The sequence below is a fragment of the Magnolia sinica genome, chromosome 2, assembly GCF_029962835.1.
Source record: "Magnolia sinica isolate HGM2019 chromosome 2, MsV1, whole genome shotgun sequence".
In the NCBI taxonomy this organism is placed as follows: Eukaryota; Viridiplantae; Streptophyta; class Magnoliopsida; order Magnoliales; family Magnoliaceae; genus Magnolia; species Magnolia sinica.
Window position 1 is genome coordinate 5541720 of NC_080574.1, and position 22147 is coordinate 5563866.

At 39.5% G+C, this 22147-nt stretch overlaps 2 protein-coding genes across 3 annotated transcripts; both read left to right on the forward strand.

The window, feature by feature from the left end:
- The first annotated feature begins 1559 nt into the window (after positions 1 to 1559).
- Positions 1560 to 9818, forward strand: LOC131238023 (uncharacterized). The gene is made up of 10 exons (XM_058236151.1): positions 1560 to 1770; positions 3733 to 3820; positions 6109 to 6173; positions 6875 to 7067; positions 7140 to 7205; positions 7290 to 7361; positions 8026 to 8097; positions 8197 to 8300; positions 8568 to 8748; positions 9774 to 9818. Exons 2-10 carry the CDS (start codon positions 3797 to 3799, stop codon positions 9816 to 9818), a joined length of 822 nt encoding a protein of 273 aa, XP_058092134.1. The 5' UTR covers positions 1560 to 1770; positions 3733 to 3796.
- A 7725-nt stretch (positions 9819 to 17543) lies between these two features.
- Positions 17544 to 20683, forward strand: LOC131226004 (agamous-like MADS-box protein AGL104). Of its 2 annotated transcripts, XM_058221649.1 has the most exons (7): positions 17544 to 17877; positions 18021 to 18120; positions 18217 to 18267; positions 18766 to 18887; positions 20095 to 20263; positions 20356 to 20406; positions 20458 to 20683. In XM_058221649.1, exons 1-7 carry the CDS (start codon positions 17702 to 17704, stop codon positions 20503 to 20505), a joined length of 717 nt encoding a protein of 238 aa, XP_058077632.1. In that variant the 5' UTR covers positions 17544 to 17701; the 3' UTR covers positions 20506 to 20683. The 2 variants fall into 2 exon arrangements, with proteins under 2 accessions (XP_058077632.1, XP_058077624.1); XM_058221641.1 differs by having other exon boundaries at positions 20356 to 20683.
- The last annotated feature ends 1464 nt before the right edge of the window (positions 20684 to 22147 follow it).

A 22147-nucleotide genomic window follows, 5' to 3' on the forward strand; every position in this document is an offset into this window, starting at 1 on the left:
TGCATGAAAAAACAACCATAGAAAATTATGATTTCCATGAAAAGAAACACTAATCAGATTCATCATCATTGTCATAGCCTTTTTAAGTCACTTGGGTCAGCCTTATTATTTTGCCAATCATCCTACTTAAGGCCCTATCATTGGTAAATGAACAATACTCGTTTCCCTTTTGTATTCATGTCCTTTGTTATTTTATTTATTTTATTTATTATTTTTTATTTTTAAATTTTTAATGTCTTGCCCTCTTTATTGTCCTTTCAATCATATCGAAAACTCCTATCTTTATCAGAGCTATCTCAAACCATCATTGTACATGACCTAACAACCAACATCCTGCTATAGCATATCCCTCACGTAGGTATATTAGTCTAAAAAGAGATTAAATGTTGCTCCTAAAGGAAACACACAAACAACACATCTAGATGCCTTATTGAGAATGATAAATGGCTTGTTTAAGTAGATTTGTTACAATACACCTTCTGTGCATGCGCATACAAGCATGTGGAGACACACACACGCGAGAGAGAGAGAGAGAGAGAGAGAGAGAGAGAGATTACTGGTGGGGCTGTACAATGAGCCGAGCCGAGAGATTACTCATGGGGCTATACATCGAGCCGAGCCGAGTCGAGTTGAGGTAGGCCAAGCTCGGCTCGACTCGTCAATGCTATACTCAAGTTTGAGCTCGAGCTCAACATTGAAGCTTGACTTGTTTACCAAAGTGGTCGAGTCGAGTCAAGCTTGATCATATGTCATGGATTGGGAGCAGGTTGCTCGGAGAAATAAGGAGAATGAGAGAAAGAGAGAGATAGAGAGCGGCAGTCGATCGGGCAGAGAGTCTCGGGCGATCGGGCTACCGTACTGGGTGCGGCCGTGCAAGCTGCGGCGTCTACTCATGCTCGATATGGTAAGGGAAGAAAGAAAGAGAGAATTGGTATGAGTAATGTCGAATAGGGTTTTTTTAGCAAAAATTAAAAACTTCTAAAATTTAACTTTTTTAAGTTTTTTAACTTTATATATATATATATATATATGTATATATATATATATATCTATATATATATATATATATATATATATATATATATATATATATTATATTATATTAAACTTTTAAATTTTTTTTAACTTAATATATATTATATATAAAAAATATAATATTAAAATATATTCTTTGAGTCGAGTTGAGTTGAAATGCACCACGGTTTAACTCGGCTCGAACTCAACTCAAGCTTTAGAAAACAAGCTTGACTCGCTCCGAGTTGGCCTTTCAAACCGAGTCAATTTGAGCTGACCCAAGCCAAGTCAAAAGCGAGCTTTTCCAGCTAGCTTGACTCGTAAACAGCCCTAATTACTGGGGGTATTTAAGGAATAATGAGAGAAACTATACACATCACCACTCGACATTAAATACCACTTACTCTCCTTCATATCCTCTTCCCCACTGTCCTCGCTCTCATGCACTCCTTATCTCTTCTTCTTGTCCTCATTCCCACCTGTTTTTAGCTCCTTATCTCTCCCTCTTGAAGCGGGCTTTGTTGGCACCTTTTTCTCTTTGCATTCTTCCTATATAAGGTTCGTGTATATGCTTGTTTCATCAATCTTAATTCCTCGTAATTTCGAAAGATTGGTATGACACGATCTCTAACTTGAATTTTCATTTAAAAAATTTACCTTCTGTCTTGTTGGGTTTCTTAAATTTCTGTTGTACTTACTCTTACAGTCTTTTTTTTTTTTTCGACTGTAGTGGAGAATTGTAGTGAGAACAAAGAGGTAAATAGCTCAAACCCAAAGCCTTGATTCTTCTTTTCTTTCTTTCCTTCTTTGTTTTTATTTTCACTAAGGATTTTTCGTGTTCTGGTTTTTGATTGATGAAATGGAAAAGCTGGCATAGAAGTTCATTAGATTGTTGCATGTTTTTGCATGCACGAACGAATGCATGCAGGTCTTTTTCAGGACCCTTTCCCTAGCAAGGACTGAAAGTGACATGACTGCTCACAACAAGTTCTCTCTCTCTCTCTCTCTCTCTCTCTCTCTCTCTCTCTACTGTTTCTATTCTATTTCTAGGCTAGACAATAATGTGGTTTTGCTACAAATTGCAAATAACTCTGACAACTCATCCATGATAAGGTGGTATAGACGTATGTTAATCTGGACGGTCCAAGGCATGGGCTCCTTTGTGGATGGAGCATATCACTAAAATGACATCTAACTATTTCAATTCAACCGTTTTAGTCTTATTTCTCAGTTTTGATTGAAACCAATTCAATGGTCATGATCATCCATCAAAACCATTTTATCTATTGATTATCTTCCAAGAAGAACTGCATTAATGGGATGATCCTAGCCATTGAATTGGTTTCCATCAAATTGCGAACTAAGACTAAAAATGATTGAAATGAAATATTTACTGTCATGCAATCAGCGTGAATCTCCCACAATGCGAGCCATCTTTGAAAAATAGTCCAGATTAGCATGCATGCATGGGAAGTGTACGGTGGAAGATTAGAAGATCACAGCCGTCCAATGCTTTGGCCTCTTCCCTCTTGAATTTGGACCATTTAGCTTCTATTTACAGGTTATGATTCTTCCATTAGGGTAATTTTTGGGAGTCCACTGTCTGACCCATCATATTGACGGTCGGGATCACCGAGCCACTATTTCCTGTTCTACCAGACCCAGGTCCTGTTTTGCGTGACAATATTGCCCTTGATTAAATTACAAAAATTGTAATTTCAGTTTTTTTTAATTAATTAATTTATTAATTTCCAGACTGCAGCCGTCGAATCCGGGTTTATGTTTCAATGATAGAAGCCGTTCATACGGTGGGCCTGACCGCGGACGGGGGATAAACCCAGAAAAAAAATAAAATAAAATAACCCTCTCAGTTTGGAATAGTTCGCCCCTTTGATCATTTAACTCATTTGATAGGATCTTGCAATCTTGAATATTACCAAAGGTTTCACTCATCAATTGTGAGGCCCATTATATAGATGGTTTGGATCATTGCAACGTGGCCTCAGATCCAACGGCTACAATCCCAATGTAAAAATAGCAATAGGTTGGGATCTCTTGTAGCAGGCCTCTTTAAAGCTTGCAGGTCACGATATGGCAATTGCATGCCACCTTCTTAAATTAGCAGAGAAAAAACAAGGACCGGAACGGAAACTCGTTGAGTCGACTCGTTTTCTAGAGAAACTTACGACTCGCTCAAGGCCAAGTAACAAATTTAAAACCAAATACAAGACGAGTTTACTCCGTATATCGTGATCCCAAACATGTATACAAGCCGGCTCCTGTACACGCTGCCCCACATGTGCCACGTGGCATCCATGCGCCAGATACAAGCCCAGGTGGGTCCTACTGTATTTGGCCTGATCCAAAAATCAGGACGGTCGATTCATCAGGTGGTCCGCAGAAAAAACTTAAAAGGCCGAGAAGAACTTTGGCAAAATTTTTGGTCCGTTGTTTAGTTTCTAACCATGTGGTCCACTTGATGAGTGGATCAACCTAATGAATGGTCCAGGGCATCTACACGCTGGTGCGGACCTTAGGTAGAGCTTTACACGTGTGCAAGCTGTTGGAGTTAAAGGAGAACACGTGCGTGTGAAATTGGTTAACCTTAATATATGATTGTGGGGCCCATTGTTCAGTAGGGTTGCTGGAGCCCATTTTCTTTTGATTTTGGTTTTATTATTATTTTTATGATTGCTTGATTATGTGGGGTCCATGCAGGGTGTTCGAATTTGGCCGTGACGAGGTCACATCCGTACCACGAGGCATAGCTCTGTCCAATACGATGACACGTGGCACTCAGCCGCAGGTCGAGCATAAACCCTTTTCCTTATGTGTGAGAAATATTTTCACACTCTGTGAGAGCATGATGATCCATACGCATGCATAGCCCCCCCCCTGTACATGTGGCATCATCTTTCCCTACTCAAAACCGTATAGATCTTTAGACCGCTGACTGTGGGGTATAACCCAGAAATCATAATCCTGGATGATTGGTGGGCATCTAATAGATGGTCAGAATTAAAACGGTCAACGGACTTGATTTATCTGAAAATGTTCGTTGATCAAACGCGGCCTTCCCCATCTACCGTGGTACCCCTATTTGATCGGTTTGGATTTAGTTACAGAGGCTTGCTGGAATACTGCGTTACCCCTATTTGATCAGGATTTTTAGCGGTTGGATCTAGGTCATCTAATGATTCAACCGTTTATAAGATGGACCGCAATTTGTATGGTGAAAATCATTAAAGAAAGATCTTAAATTGGATCATTTCAACCTTTTGGTAATTTGCTCTTTAGCTCTAAATATAGACGGCTAACTTCGTGTGATCAAAGATTGAAATATCCAATGTGAGAATTCTTTTGGAATCCTGGATCCTAGGTAGCCCGGTCGCATGAGAGAATAGCTTGATACTCTTGCAGGATGTGATGGTTGATTCGCAGGCAGTCAGATATTGCTTAGAAATTGCTTCGCCTACAGATTATTCAAAGATATCCTTCCAAATTAGGACATCAATTTACATGTACCATGGACTAAAGATCAATTATTTATTTTATAACTGAATGTTAGATTTCCGAGCATTTATTGGACAGTTAAAAATGAAAATGTCCAACAATCTTATTTCAGAAAACAAATGTCCCTAAATCAGAGGTTAGGATTGTTCAACCAATCTGATGTTTATACAGTAATTTAGAGATGGTGGGCTCCACAATTTAGTCAATTTGGTTTAAGATGTGCCACGTATACCATATCTAAGTGCCTGCGAATCAAGCCTCATACTCAGGGGGAGTATCAAATAAATCCGTATCACATAAGCAGTGTTCTGTAATTGAAAAGGTTCCACTTCCAACCTAGGCGTTGGATTTGACCCTTTGTCAATGACACAACCCGTTTATTTGATAGGGCTCTCCGTGGATGAGAGATTTCGAAAAGAACTTTCAGATTGAAAGTTTAAAACCGTTGATTATAGAAAGGTTATGTTGACAATTCATATTCAAAGCAAAAGGGTGAAATTAGACTAACTGAGAGCTTTAACTGTCTTTCCACCATACAAAGTAAGACCCTGTAATATAAATGGCTTGGATCATTAGAAGATGACCTAAGCCAAAATCTACGTCGGTGTGTATCCGAGTACAACCTCTTGCAGATGTACGATCGATGAATGCATGTGTATGTTCTCACACAGTCATGAAACGCCAGCGTACCCCAAATAATTCTTCTTCTAAGATATGCATGTTGTCAGCGCATTGAGCAGAGTACATTTTTCCTGTGTCGCGTCTCAGAATGACCACCATCTGTCGCCCCATAAGGGCCAGATTCTGAGATGCGATCCGAACCGTTCATGTTCTTGGTAGCACTATATTTGGACCACCTTAGAAACTTTACGCTGAACGGAAGGTACTCATCACCATATATTGAACTGCACATGAGGACATGTTTTCTTGCGAAATATGATAAGGTGGATTCTGATGGAGACGCCTTCCACCATCCACGTGGAAGGGTAAATAGTAGACCCGATCCATCCACTCAGTGGTCTCTGATTTACACGGATGACGGTTCAAAACCCACGTCAATAGGACAATAATCCTAGCCATCACCTCAGCTCACCTGTCTCTCCTGAATTGCAACTTCTAATTCTTTTGCCTTTAACTGTCCATTTGAAGGCCACTAGGCACTAATCTAATGTTTTATGAACACCTGTATTAGCGGACGTTTTAACCATGGTCCATTAATGGTAGGACCAACCAAGTGTACGGTCCGGATCAATACTAGAAGGGTGGATCGAGACGGCTCACGTGAATGAGCCCATGAACGTCCTGATGGGCCATTCATCAAAAATAAAACGTGGGGCCCATTGAATGTCGGCCTTAGTTGGCTTTACCAGACCACCCACGATTAATTATCATAAGTCCTCCAATCAGCGGCTAGGATAACCTACCATTGAATTCTCGGGATATATACACTCTGCTTTAAGGCTCACCAGATGAATGAGCGGTCTGGATCATGTTTATATTTCATAATATAAGTTTTTTTTTTTTTTTTTTTTTTTTTAATGTTTGTTTGTTTACTAATTTAAAATTTTGATCAATGGATAGACGGAGTTTAATCAAATTGCTGGGACACCAGTCATGCCTGGGGCCTTGGAAATCAACTCAGCAGGGTACATTGTCTGTTCTCTCATCATCATCATCATCACAACAAGAAGGTCTACTGACATGATAGACATCAGTAGGTTGTACTGTGAGCATCTCCTTCAAAATGAGATCGGTCCTTTCATCAGGTGGGGCACACTAATAAGAGAAAAGATAGTGGTTAGATAAATGGCCGATGTTCCATGCTCAACAATGAGTAGAACTGCCTAATTTTCCGTCTAGCACATGCTGATGGTGTGCCCTACAGATCAACGGTCCAGATCTTGCACAGATGTGAAACATTGACCCATATGCCGGTCCAGCGAGAGCGAGTACCCTTTGCAGTTTTCCACCACCATTGTTGATATTTAACATCGTCTAACATTAATATTTATCTGAGAGACTGTCTGGCCATAGTGCATGTGGAGAGAATCCGTCTGCACAAATCTCCCACCGTCCAATAATGGCAAGTGGGTGGGAATCTTAAGTGGGCCTTTGGAGATTATCATTTGGAAAAGCTTGCTGAAATTCTCTCTAATCATTTTTAACGGTGGGAGATAATGAACCGACAAACTCTCAGTGCGTACCCTGCGAAATGAAGTCATTTATATTATTTCATTGTTCACAACATTAGTAGAGGTTTGTGTGGCCTGATCATTTTTATACAGTGGCCCGTATGATGAGTAAAATGGAAAGCTTAGATCTCACACACGTGTGCTATTTTTTAAAGGGATTTTTCAAGCTTGTTCAGGGAGCTACCCAACAGAGGCAGGGTGGTACGTGTGCGCGAGGTCACAGAAAATACACCGGCCAGCCATGACCCTCGCAATGCCGATCTCTCAAACATGGTGCCTTGGCATCAGATGGGCATCTCATCCGAGCATCAATCTCTCCCAATCCCACCCCCTCACCCTATAATCCAGGTTACATGTTATATCTATGATCACAGAATAGCTTGTGGGGCCCATTACTTGATCTTGATTATATGATTGCAGGGAATGATGGGCCATCACATATCAGCATTGCCGCCACAGTGGCAGATCCAGGCCAATAACTCAGCTGTACACTAATTAACTTCTTTGATCCCACCTGAATCCCTTCTTGCTTGTGTGGTCCAGTTATCGATCTAATGGTTGTGATCGTAGGGAGTGGATGGCCAGGATACACAGGGGGATATCACAGTCAACTGCTCAAGTGCACCAACTATTCCACTCCCGGTGTTAATCCTTCATTAAGACCCTTATTTCAAACTTTCTACTTCCCATCAAACAATTGCTTCATGTTGGGATTTGCGTTCCGCAATAACGTAGATATAGATCTAGGATAACAATCCAAGAGCGCCAAGCAATCATAAGAGAACGCAAAGATTTAACGTGAAAAATCCTTGTGGGAAGAAACTATGAAACAAAGTAGCAGAAATTAACTATGAAAATAGAAATTACAAAGAGAGGATATACCCCGATTCGAACAACCTCGAATCTCACACTTGCTACACGCTTTGATAACTCTAGAACCCTTTTAGAAACCCTTTAAATACATTTAGAAAACCTTAGTGTTCTTAAGGATGGCCGTAGGACTCTTATTTATAGATGGGGAAACCCCACTTACGCACCTGCTTCAAATTTATGCAGTATGCATACAAATTACATACCGTTTATGTAACCCTTCGACTCGTCAAGCCTGACCCTCGATTGGTCGAACGTCCTGAAAATTTCAAATACATCATTATTAGACTTCGAGTCGGGCTATCTTCGACCAGTCGAAGGACCCCTTCGACTAATCGAGCCAGTCCCTCGACTGGTCGAGCAACACCAAGATTTAAGACATCCTTTAACAACACTTCATGAGACCTAATCTGAAATCCTGATCGAACGGTGATAGGGAATGGCGGGCTACGATGTGTGGTCGATGTTGCCAGCCCACCTGAAGGATCTCTCCCTCAGTTGCACTATGGTAGAACTTCCATGGACCTTTATTAAAAAATAGAAATGTAATTAAGCATAATAACTATTATCGAAGATTTTACTTTAATGAAAATATCAATTCATGCAGAAACCTACAAACCGTCAAAACACTGACGAAATGAACTGGCAGCCAGATGATCCATCTGATCACGGCCACTCGTTCGCCGGACCCGCTTTACTGAACATCGTAAGGTATGTTTTTTTTTTTTATAGTAGAACTGTAATTCTGATTAGTTTCTCTTAATCCTAACATGATTATCATTTTTGTTGGGTTCCAATACATGGTGTTTAATTCTAATTAATTTGAAATACATAACGTTGGATCTTGATCCCAAAGTGCGGCCCGCAGCTAATAGACATTGTGGCCCATCAAGGCAGTCGATCTTGACCGTTCCTGCATGCTGCACTTAATAAGAGACTTAATTATTATTTACGGTAGCTTTCATGGTTCATTTCTAGGGCTCCATCATCAATTTACGATCCAATCTATCAAGGGACAACCCTATGTGCAGACCCACATCTGAAGGCATACACGGGCAGCGCGTTCTACAGTTATGGAACAAACGGACCGTATCCGTATCAGTCGTCCACATCATACGGACATCTGGGAAACCTAATCTCACCTGATTATGTTTTCAAGGTTTAAATCCTACTGAGAAGACACCTTTTATACATATTTATAATTTCATATTACAGCACTAACTGTAATTATCATGGCAGCAAGCATCGGATGACCCATCGACCCCACGGTTCGAGAACGAGACTGTGACACGTGGGCGCCCTGACTACTAGAGCAACATGGCAAGGACGTGGCAGATGGTCTGGACTCCTTCACGCAAGTTTATGAGTAAGGGTATATATGGAATAATCCACGTAGGGTGTGTGTGCTAGAATGCGCCCTGGAGGTGGTGCAACCCCGTAGGGACAGTGGTGGTTTGTGTGGACAGGTCTGTGAGTTTTTTTTTATTTACTGGCTTCATGCGAAGTTAAGAATCAAACATATATTTAGGTTGATGACTTTACATATTCGACTATCGAGTCGTACGAGTCGACTCGGACTAGGGTGAGTCCCACCTTGACTCAGGACTGAACGAGTCGGTCCAAGTAGCAGGAACCTTCAATCTCATGCGTGTGGCCGATATCGTTTACAACATGGAAATGATATGGTGTATGTACATGGATATAGCTGATTACATGGTCATCGTTCGATGATTGTGTGGTGATGAGGTGTGAGGTCCCACGTGCTTGAGGTACGTACCTTCTTGGTTGGGCCCAATCGTGATGGGTCATGCCCCTAAAATTATATCCATTGGGCAATCTTAGCCTTTCAAAATTTGGCCTGCAAACAGAAGGTCGAGATGAGAAAGTTGGTGGTTAGGATTTTCTTATCTGAGAGATCTTTGAGGCATGGTCCATTCACTACAGGTTGCTATTTAAGTCATGCAATTTTAAGGGATTTTGCTGTTACGTGGTTGTTTGCTTTGGGCTGGTTTGTGGATGGTTGCCTTTTTTTTTATGAGGATATTTACTGGGCCCGCTGTCTGTTTTGTATGTATGATTGTTCCAGGAGTTTCAGAGGCCCTGTTCAGGGTGGTTGTCTGGCTTCAGGTTGCATTTCAGAGTGTTCTTGGTTTTCTCTCTGTGGTCTGTTTTGTTGGGTAACAGGTGTTCCTGGCTGATCATCTCCATCCATTGCTTCTAAAGGGGTAACTTCATCAAGGTTTGCTAAAGCTTAAGTGGGTGAGCAGAGCTACCGCAGATCCTCCATCATCGCCCCAAGCTTCAGTTTTGCTGGTCAGCTTCTTCATCATACACAGGTCCGCTGTTCCATTTGTTCCAGGTTTGGTGCTTTTACAAGTCCATTGATATTGATATGTGCTCAATGAGTGGCTTTTAAAATTTTTTTTTTTTACACACGCACACACCCCTACACACTCACGTGGCGCCTCTCTGGAGTTTTGTGTACAGTTTTTTCGAGTTTTTTAAATATAAATTAGCAAAGTTTTAGATGATGATCTCACATTTCTTAATAAAAAAGTTACTTCATTAATTTTTTTTTATTTAAAAATAAAAATAAAATAGAGCACATGTGGAGACCTCAAGATGGCTAGGTGCACACATAACATTTATGACACGTCCATTAAACAGATACGACACACATGTAATATGTTTGAAGATTGATGATAGCATATTTGGATTGCTTTATTGACAATCTCACTTATAACATATGTGATACATGTATACCGAACATTATATTCTTTTATACAATAAGATTAGGAATGCGTTTTTCTCATCTTTATTTTATTTTCTTTTATTTGAAGGCGTGTTATATGAAAAACCATGGAGAAGCTGTCTATACAAATGTCTTTTGCGGGCACATCTTTAATTGCATTCAAACTGCCCCTAAATCACTAGTAGAAGGATAAACCCCTACTTGTTTTAATGTGGATGGTAGGGTGGGAATCCCCATGCACAAGTCCCAACCTATGTGGGCCCCACAATTTTGTGCATGTACGTGACATCCATTCCATATATCAGGTTTTTTCTATAATGTAAGGTCTTGTAGAAAAATATCTGCTCAATCTAGATATCAGGTGGGCCACACCATAGTGAACAATAGTAATGGGACACCAACCGTAGGTTTGTATGCAGGCCTACAGGCATGTGTCTATTTCATCTAACCCATTCATTTATGCTAATAATCTGGATGAAGAGATTTCACGAAAATCAGATTGATCCAAAACTCAAGTGGGCACAACACAAACTTAGAGGTTTTAGTAGTAACTTACATAATTCTCGTATTGTGGCCACTGGAATTTTTGATCAATCTTAGTTTTGGGATGTACGATGAAGGTGAGGGGCTGCATCTGATGGATGGAGTAGATTCCAAACAAATAACATGATGGGCTCGACAAAGCTCGAGTATTGTATCCTACTTTGTAAACGTTTTATAGAGCATTTGAGTTGTAAGGGATGCGGGTAAAATCTCCACCCTTTATTCTTCTCTATTTACCATAAAGAAAAAACTGCCCTTCCTTTTTTATTGGTAAGCAAGTAGAATCCAAACCGTATGCTATTTTTTTTTTAACCTTCTTCATCGAGGTCGGTGGCGTTATGAACATGTTGGATGGAAAATAAACGTTATGGTGGGGCCTACGAATGTTTTAACGGTGAGAATCATTGTCCCTACTGCTATCTGTGGTGTGGTCCACTTGAGTTTTGGTTATACTTCATTTTTTGGGACCATGTGCTAAAATGTTCTCTTCCATCATGTGCTAAAATGTTCTCTTCAAATGGATGAACCGGCGTGGATATAACAAATACATCATTGTGGGGCCATGTAACTTTGATCTCCTTTGAACCGTTGGTACAACCTGGATCTCGAGGAGCGTCAGCGCTCGTCTTCGCATGACACGTACCCACACGCCAGGTCGGTAGTGTGTGGCACACCAACCAATCCGCTTCCCGGGGGGTTGAAACTTTAATCATGACCGTCCAATTGCACGGCCATAAATGCAGGGCCCATGGTTCGAGGACCACTTAGACTTTTTCCTTACGAATCTAGACGGTTGGCAGTTAGTTATTTTGAGAGATGCTCCGGTTCTTTCAATGTAGAGCTCTTAGTTACATTCGGAAACTTAAACGGTCCAATCCATTGATCCAGATTGTTCACTCTGTCTCGCACGCATTTTATCGACTACCATGCATGTAAAACAAATATTAACCATTTGATCAATAAACTTCAATATGGACGGTCAAGATTGTTTATACGAAATAGGTCCAGTCAACAATTCGAAACATCCATTTGTCAGGGCCAATCATTCCAAAGAATAACTTCCGTTAGGCAATCATAGCCATCCCATCCTTGGCTTACAAACGGGAAGGCTATAAAAAATAAGTCCATGCTAAGATCAGTGTTATTTTCTCATGGTGGCTCATGAAATATGTTATGGACTTAAACACGGTGGTAATTCACATGAATCGATTGGACCGTCCAAGTGAACCACGCCACTATTTTCCATCAACATTTGAAGTACATAAGCTTTTGATAAGTCCATCCGTGCATGCCACACATATGCCAGCATGCCATGGTAAGCACGAGATCCAATCCATGCATCCATCAGAACGGGACCACTACTTTGATGCACTATCCAAAGAATTAGGTTGATCCACTGTTCAGGTGGGTCACAGTTTGTGAAACAAATGTATGTCTCAGGAAAAATTGGCTGAAGTTTTCTAACCAACTCACCTATTTCCAATATTTGAACCCAAATGCTGATTGGACCAGATTTTATTTTTGGACAACATGTACAGGTTCATCACATATTTATATGTTCCTCCATCAATCTATCAATCTTTAAGCACTAAACAAATGTGGCACATCCGTCAATGTCAAAAGTGTTAACTAGGTATATGCACATGTTGCACTCATTAAAATTTAATTTCTCCCCATGTGACAGAATATATTCTACTTGATATTACGAAGATTTGACAAACAAGAAATGAAACAACTAGTTAATAATAGCATGTCCACCACTAGCTAACCTAACTGCATGCATTGCATGCCCTAGATTACTAATTAGGACACAACTTTAACCAAATCCAAATAGGCCCTTGTAGTGGATTGAGGGAACCATGTAAAAATGTAAGTCAAATCCCATGTAAAAGCAAATGTAGATTTTTATCATGTTATTAGACAAAATTGGTGCCATTAGGAGTCATTTACAACACGGCAATTATGAGTCAGCCTTTTTTGTGAAATGCGTCAATCCGTTATTGTGTATAATTATGGACCAATGCATGCTAGTTTCCTAAAAATTCGCATGCGAATCTTGAAGAAAAGAGAAATTTGATTTCATTACGTGGGCACGTAGACAAAGTTGATATTAGGATTCTACAATTAATGAAAATCGGGAAGTTATGAGCAATCTTAATTGGGAAGTTATGAGCAATCCCTTTTTATGAAACGACAAAGAATTTTGTGATCCAACTTCATGGAAAAATGTTACTTTTAACTAAATTTAACAAATTGCACGTGAATTTTGGAGAAAAGAGAAATTTGATTTCATTATGTTGGTGGATAGGCAAAAGTTAATATTAGGATTCCATTATTTGGAAAATGACAATCTGGGGTTATGAGCAATCCTTTTTTCTTTTTTTTTTTTTTTTTGTGAAACGACAAAGAATTTTGTGACCCAACTCCTGGGAAGAATGTTACTTCTAACTAAATTTAACAAATTGCATGCGAATTATGGAGAAAAGAGAAATTTGATGTCATTATGTCAGTGGGTAGGCAAAAGTTAATACTAGGATTCCTTGATCTGGAAAACTACAATCGGATAGCTATGAGCAATCCCTTTTTGTGAAACGACAAGGAATTTTGCAACCTAACTTACGGGAAGAATGTTACTTCTAACTTGCATGCGATTTCTGGAGAAAAGAGAAATTTGATTTCATTATGTCGGTGGGTAGGCAAAAGTTATTATTAGGATTCCATAATCAGGAAAACGACACTCGGGGAGTTATGAGCAATCCCTTTATGTGAAACGACAAGGAATTTTGTGACCCAACTTATGGGAAGAATGTTACTTCTAACTAAATTTAACAAATTGCATGCGAATCCTCGAGAAAAGAGAAATTTGACTTCATCATGTCGGCGGGTAAAGAAAAGTTAATATTAGGATTCCACAATTCGGAAAATGACAATCGGGAAGTAATGAGTAATCCCTTTTTAGGAAGAATGTTACTTCTAACTAAATTTAACAAACTGCATTTGAATCCTAGAAATTAAAAAGAGAAATTTGAATTAATTATTTTTAGTATTCGACATTCGGAATTTTGTGAAATGACAAGGAATTTTGCATCCAAAGGAAAAAATGTTACTTCCAACAAAATTTAACAAATTGCATCCGAATCTTGGAGAAAAGAGAAATTTGAATTTATTAAGTCAGTAGGTACACAAAGTTAATATTAGGATTCTACAAGTCAGAAAACGACAATCGGGGAGTTATGAGCAATCCCTTTTGAGTGAAATGACAAGAAAATTTGCAACCCAACTTCACATAAAAATGTTTCTTCTAACGAAATTTAACTTGAAGGTCAAATGAAGCTCACCCGAATGTCATTTTGAGAATGGAAGAGAAAATGTTGAATGTCTTTCCATCAATTGGGTGGAAATGTAAATAAATGGGATTAAACAGGCAATAGTCGTCAATTTTTTACCAAGCAATTGTGAGAATTTATGCTTTATATGATTGGAAAAATAGATCTTATAAACCTGGCAATGATGATGATAGAACTCAAAAGCAATGAGATTTTTATGGAAAACAACTAAACATAAGTTCATAGTGCATGCTCCAAAGTATTCTCTGTTTACAAATGAATTCAACTTGCACTAGAGAACTACAAATCATAGATGTAAGTGTAGATAAATGGGTAGCAATGGTTGAACTCCAGTGAAAATTGGGGCCCATAAATTAATAGGAAGCTTAATATTTCATCGTGTTTAATAGAAGGTATGGAATTGTTATCTTCTTTGCCATTCGCAATGTGTAATATCATAAGAATCGGAAATGTGGAACCTAGTAGAGCTTTTTATGCATTTGAATATAAAAGAAAAACATTCAACTTAAATATCTAATTATCTGGATGATACTTCCAACATCCTAATAACGTTATCAGCATTTTGCCGGCTACAGAGTGGAAACTTGAAAGAATCATGGTTATATTTCCATAAGTGGTTGTTTTCTATGTATGCCATTAATAGTTTCATTGAAAGATTACTTTCTCAAGTATGACTCAATTCCTTAAAGCCTTATCTGGTAGACGCTTTAAAAAAAAAAAAAAAAAAAAAAAAAAAGGAGAGAAATTTTTTGTAGAAAGCAAAATTTAAAAACTTAGCTCTGAAAATCTAATTTTTAATGCAAATGTTGTTTGGATGGCCCTCCCTCATAATGTCAGTGTTTCATGGAGTAGACATGATGACCATCAAAGTTGGATACTACTTCTTAGATGATCCAAATCAATGATTGAATTCTATTATAATCAATATGGATCATTTATATTTCTAGGAATTGATCGCATGGTTAACTACATTCATCAATTCAAAGTAGACTTTTGAAAGGGATTGGCAAACAAAAGTAAGGCTCATATGATGGATGGTTCAGGTCACCAATCAGACCTCTATTCTTATCAATATGGATAATCTTTATTTTTTTTTCTAGCCATTGATCGAAAGATTAGGACCATGCGATCAAAGAGACTATCAAAATAAATCATTAATGAAAGGTGGGCCCCAAATGATGGGCAACCCTGATTGTTAACGGAATGTCTCTAGTTTAATAACCACGGCTAGTCCACTTTCATAGGCATGGTTGTACCATCAAATCAAAATGATTTTTGGAGGGATTGGTAATCCAAGGCAACATGATCCATGATTCAAATAATTAATAATTAATTTCTCTACTCTAATCAATACAAGCCATCTATCATGTGAAGCTCACCTTTAACGTAGACCTTTCATTTTGTAGGGTCCACCTTCAATGTTGACTGTCCATCATGCGGACCAACATGGGGAATCTCTGATGTGGGCCATCCATTCTGCAAGGCCCACCTTTAAGTTGTAAAAAAAAAAAAATAAAAAAATAAAAAAACCCAATCAGTATTGAAAGTGCCGATCAAAGATGGCCCATTCAAATAGTTTATTCGTGAAAGAGCAGAACATTCCTGGGATGGCCATTTTTAGGGTTCAACACATGCATGGAAGTTACAGCTTGTAGGCTTTTTTTAAAAAAAAAAAAAAAAAAAAAAAAACCTTCGAACGTTTCTTTAATGAAATCTCTTTTACCACCAACCAACACCCTCTTTCCGCTAAACTCCAAAACCTCTAAATTACCCTTATATGTACCCCCAGTTTAAAAGCCCCCAGTAACCTAATCCCTGAAACAACTACTGCAAAACACCCAAATATCGAAAGCCAACAAAATCACGAGGGAGTTTTGCCAAGTAGCCAACATAGGACACCACCAACCTAACTAAAGGATCAACATCTAAATCCACCCCCACCCCTTTTTCTCTCTATAAATACCCACCCTTTCTTCATTTCATTCAAGCATCCTCACCAACCATCTCCTCTCCTTCTTCTGTTTTAGTTTCTCTTCTCTCTTTTTAGGAAATCATGGGTCGTGTTAAGTTCGTCATTAGGAGGATTGAAGACAATGGGGATCGTAGCGCCACCTTTTCTAGGCGCCGCGATGGAATAATCAAGAAAGCCTTTGAGCTTGCCGTTCTCTGCGATAATGATATCGCTATGATAATGTTCGGCCCTAATGGGAGGCTCATATGCTTCCCATGCAGCCAAAGGTGCCAAAGGGAAAATTAAAGAAAAATCATTTTTTTTTTTACTTTTCTTTTTGGGGTCTTGAATTCTCTTAGAAATTTCATATATTTTTTCGTTTTTAATAGGTTGGAAGATTTTCTCATACGTTATGCTAGCCTTCCTGATTACTGCAGAACAGGGTTTGTCATGATCCCTATTTGGATTTCTATTTTTTTCTTTTAAAATTTATTTTTTACTAATAAGTTAGTTTTTTTTTTTTTTGCTAGAGCACGCACTACTTCTGCCCCTAATGAGGAGGTAATTGGCTTAGCGAAACTTGTTTTTCTTCTCTTCTTATAGTGTTTTTCACATGCATTCTCATGCATCCAATGCATGCATGTATGCATGCTGCAGGAAGTACTGAATCGCCTTAGGGAGATCCAACGTAATAGAGAAATAGCTGCTCGACTAACTAGGTCTCTCTCTGTCTTTCTCTCTGTTCTGTACACGTGGAATGGAGATGGTGGATGGATTGGGACCGTCCACCTTGTGGGCTCCGTCTTGGATGGTCTACCCATTCAGAAACCACACTGATGGGACAATCCTACCCATCCTTTGTCTTACCTTTCTTCAATGGAATACAAGCTTTAGATGTTTTTGGCAGTTTACTTTTCATTTGAAGGCATCCAATCCGTTGCATGGACTCCAAAGGTTCTTTCTTAACAATGGTCTGACGAGGGTGGGACCCACTAGGTGTATGGTCCTGATTCATTGTATGCCCTGCCAGGTGGTGGGTGGAAGGGGGTTCTTATAAGTTTGGGTATTATTTTCTAATAAATATGGTTCTGTTTTGCATGTTTAACGGTGGAATTGTGACTTCAGGATTGAGGTAAAATAGTGATGTTTGTTCAAGGGATTTTATTTATTATGTTTGTTATTACTGTCATCATCATCATTGTTGAGGCTGGATCCTTTGTTTTCCTACAAGACAAAAAATCAGTTAGATCCAAAACTCAGGTGGGCTACACCGTGTAAAATTCATGCGGTGTGGCCCACCTGACGTTTGAACGACCTGAATTTTGTACTGCCCATTCATCCTGGCGTGTAGCATCTTTTTAATGGTTTGGCTGGCATATAAAACACATGTGGGCCCCACACAAAATCCAGAAGGTTTTTAATGGTTGGCTTCTCCATCCCATCTGTTCCCTGTGGTGAGGCCCACCTGATTTTTGGATCGGGCTGATTTTGGGCGCCTCGGAGAACGTAGGGGCCTTACATGATGAACGGCTTCGATGTCATGCAATCATCCCGGTGGACCGTGACTTATTGTTTAATATTTTTATTAAGATTTATTTGTGTTTTGGAAATTGGATTGCTACCGTTTATTAAGGAGCTTCAAAGGGAAGTGAGCCGACTCTCCCATCAGCTAGAGGTTGTTGAAGCCAGACTGAGGTCTGAAAATTCTCTCTCTCTCTCTCTCTCTCTCATCCACACCGCGAAAGAGAATATACACCAACGTTCAGTGTAAGCGCAATCCAGCCGATAGCTTAATGGTGATTTTTTTTTGTTTTGGCCATTGGTTGGGGACTTGGTAGGAATTATGAGCCCGATCCGGACACTATCACGTCCATCAAGCAAGCTGAATGGTGCGAGAGGTTCCTAACGGCCGCACTGAACCGTATCAATGAAATTAAGGTAGATCGCAACCGTTGGATCTTACACGTCCATGTATCTTTCACTGCAGAGTATCCAGCTGAGCATAATTCCTGTCTTGCTTTCCTCTACTTGCAGGAAGAGCTCTTACGCAACCATGTTTTCTCTCAGGGTCAGGGATTCGGTCAGGTAAAATATGGGTCTCACTGCATGTGGTGGGTCCTACCTAATGGACGGATTTGATCATGCATAAGGGCACAGCACTGGCACGTGTCGATGTGTCGGATTATAAACATACTCGCGCAAGTAGCTTTTGCAATCCTTTTCTGGCCTTCGCTTCTATAGTCATCCATCTTTTGGTCCATGGATGGAATGGTTAGGATCGTTCGATCCAAGTGATTCTTTATAACTATAAGCAATCCATTATTGGTCTCACCAAATGGATAGTTCAGATCATTGATTGGACACTTTTTTCCCCTAAACAATCTTGACCATCCATTTTACAAGCTTTTGATCAGATGGTTAGAATAATCTGATTTCAATTCTGTTTTGCGTGGTGGCCACTGAATCGTGAGCTGGAATTAATGGACAGTCCAGATCGATTCATTGGACCATCCATGCTTCTCTATCCAACTATAAGCACTGGATCATCTCTTCTCAAGATAATTAACTTCAATATAAAACCAGACAAGCTTGGATGGTGAGGATGAAACATTCCCATTCAAAGTAGATGACGTGGCACTCCTTCCAGAAATCCCCCTCCATCCCATCAACATTTCCATGGAATACAACGCTTTGTTTCGCTCAAGGTATATCTGTAGCTGTAACTGCTATAAATACTATTTTTGGTAAACCAGAAACATCAACTCGGGATCGGTCGATTCAAACGTTTTGACTCGAAATTTTGACTCACTGAGTTGGCCGAATTTTTAAATTCTAGAAATATTTGGGTCCATCTTTTGATCTATGATCACCAGCATGTGTCGCCTTATGGGACCCACCTGAAGAGATGGTCAGGATGATCAGAACCGTCAATTCTCTGGATGCTCTTTGGATTGGCTTATGATCAGTTCTGAATGGACATTCATTAATAGACTAGAACCACTGAAAATATTCTTTTTATGGTCCACACACGGTTGTAAACATCGATCGTAACCATCATCCGATCAGCATGAGTTTCTTATTGTGGTCTATCTATGTTTCCATCCAGAATATGGACGGTTCTAAAGTCCGATCCTTGGACCTTCACAGCGTAAGGGATCAAATAGGGAAACATAAGCTGCTGATTTGGAATCGCGACATATGTACAGTTGCAATTTACAATCTAATGGATGGGGCAGACTTGGGAATAATAATACTTGTGGAATTACAAATTTACGCTCGAGGTGGCAATGGGTTGGGTTCGGGTTAGTCCGGACCTGACCCATTTATTAAATGGGGCAAAAACTCAAGCCTAGACCCGACCTGAGGCCCATTTCCCTTTGGCCAGACTTAATCCAATTATAAGTAATATAGCCCAAGCCAAATCCATCCTGAGCCATTTAATTGCAATAAGGTTGGGCTCCACTGACCCAACTCGACCCATCACGACACAACTCAGGTTTTAGTCTTTTAGAGAGAAATATGGGGCTAAAGGTATGACCAGCCCGGCCCGTTTAGTTGATACATACACATACATATATAAAAACATAAATCATGTACATGTACTTCTGCGTTATTTTGTCTTAAGTTGTTGGTTTAGTCCATAGCTTAAGTGGTAGACTGAGTGAAGATACCCTCGTTTCGACACTGAGGTCTTAGTATCGATTCCCTGGTAGGGGTGGCTAACAGTGGGGTGTGTACTAACAAGCTAACCCAAAAAAAAAAGTTGGTTTGGTCTGGTTGGGTCATCTGGTTCGACCCACTGATAACCTATCTGGGTCTGACCTGACCCATTGCCATCTCTAATTAACCAAGTATTCCTTTATTATATAGTATAGATTATCATTAATTAATATTTTGGTGGTTCTTTTTTAGTGATGTTGTGATAGATAAGACTATCGATGAAGGAAACATCGTGGGGCCCCAGGCACCAGTGTGCCAAGTCAACCGCCAAGTGGATTTAGACTGGCCACCCTGGCTTCAGGATTACACATCAAGTGAGCTTCTGGCAATGTTCACTACTCCAACACTCCCTGAAATGGAGGTATGAATCCTGCTTACATTATTTGTAACTCAATTCAATACCATCTGTTTGTGGAGCTTAAAAATATTCCAATTCAATTATCATGTTAACAGGCTGTGAAGAGGGAAGGTGTGGTGGCAGGGATGCCATCCCAGGAAGAGGAGGTTGTGATGAGGGAAGGCGTGGTGGCAGGGATGCCATCCCAGGTAGAGGAGGCTGGGCCAGGCGCTGACGATGACGATGACGTTGGAGGTTCTGCATAGGAGAGGCTCATGGAACTATCTGATCATGCTAGTGGATATGTCTAGTTAAGTTGTCTTTGTCGACGGTTTCTACATATATAAAATAAAATGAGTGGAAGGTGGGTCGTAGGTGCTGGATAGGAGAGCCTTTTGGAACTATGTAATCAATCTAGTATAAGTTTGATTGTTAGATGTGTCAACTTAATCGTCTGTGTCTGTGTCATCGTTATCTACATAAATAAATAAAATGTGTGCTTTTCTTTATTTATTTTTCTTTCTTTCTTTTTAGTTAGTGGTATGGCTATCAATGGGCTGGGCTGGGGCCCGCCAAAATCAAAATTTTGAATAGGCCAGGCCTTAAATGGTTCAAAATCTGGGCTGAGGCCAACCTTGGGCTGGCCCGTTGACAGCCCTGGTTGGTTGGTGGCTTGGTATGAATAAACTCTTCTAATATAAAAAAGAGTTTTGTGTGTTCTTGATGAACACCATATTGATGTACGTCTCTTAAGGGAGGGTTGGGATTGTAAGTTACTTATGGGTAAACTACCTATGCCGCCACAAGTAACTCATTAACTAAAAAGTAGAAAAGCACTATTGATTTCACTATTGATTTCCAACATTACAGAGAGGTATTTATCTCTCAAATCCGTTTGGTCCCCCTCACATCCGCCATCCATTATGTGGGGCTAACCTTTGATGCGGACCGTTCATTGTGTGTGCTCTGCCTTTGATGTGAGTTGTCCATCATGTAGGGCTCACCCTAGATGTGGGCCATGCATCATTAGGGGCCAACTTTTGATGCACACTGTCCATTATGTTGGGCTTGCCTTTGATGTTGGTCATCCATCATGTGGGGCCCACCATCAATGTTAAAGCCCATTATGTGGGGCCCACCTTCAATATTCAACGGCCATAATGTGGAGCCTACCTTTAATGTGGACTTGTCTGGTGTTGAGACTCAAATATTGCATAATTTTTCCATTTATATTTTGATTTTATGAACATAAATCATCTTAATATTCTATTTTACTCATGTATGTGTTGCAAAGTGAATTTAAGAGCTTAGATTGAAAAAGGGTGCTAAAAAGTAAGAATTTGATGCTCGAAAATCACCAAGGCAAGGGATGGATCTTAGGAGATCAAGATTGAAGAATTCACATGCCAAAGATCTAAGAAAACCGAGTGAGGAATGAAGAGAATCGAATATTTGAAGTGAAGAATCCTAAAATCGTCCTGAAAAAGTATATTATGAAGCTGTGAAGTTCATTTTAGAAAACTGCGCAGCAGGAAGTCTGTTTTAAACAAACTATGCAGCGAGAAATCTATTTTGAAAAAATACGTATATTTGAGGCGTTTTCTAGGGTTTTCAACTTTGTACGAAAATTGGAGTTCCCTACTTATAAATAGGGCCTCTTAGGGCATTCTTAAACATCATTAGAAGCATTCAAGAGCAAAATTTAGAATTTTTAAAGAGTTTTTAGTTTTATTAAAGTTTTATAAGTTGTTTCTTTCCTTTTAGATCTTTTCTATTTGCATTTTTTTTCTTCTTTCTTTCTTGTTGCTTTTTATTTCTGCAATTTAATTATGTTTTTCTAAGTTTCCTCTAGCCCAAGGTAGAAGGGAAGCACATGGGTTTATTATTTCTTTAAGATTATGATGATTG

Coding starts and splice junctions, on each gene's coding strand:
- LOC131238023 (XM_058236151.1), top strand. CDS start 3,797: ATGACACGTGGCACTCAGCCGCAG. Junction 3,821..6,108: donor CACGTGGCACTCAGCCGCAG/GTCGAGCATAAA, acceptor ATCAATGGATAG/ACGGAGTTTAATCAAATTGC. Junction 8,098..8,196: donor TCTCCCTCAGTTGCACTATG/GTAGAACTTCCA, acceptor CAATTCATGCAG/AAACCTACAAACCGTCAAAA.
- LOC131226004 (XM_058221641.1), top strand. CDS start 17,702: ATGATGAACGGCTTCGATGTCATGCAATCATCCCGGTGGACCGTGACT. Junction 18,121..18,216: donor ACCGTATCAATGAAATTAAG/GTAGATCGCAAC, acceptor CTCTACTTGCAG/GAAGAGCTCTTACGCAACCA. Junction 20,264..20,355: donor CAACACTCCCTGAAATGGAG/GTATGAATCCTG, acceptor TCATGTTAACAG/GCTGTGAAGAGGGAAGGTGT.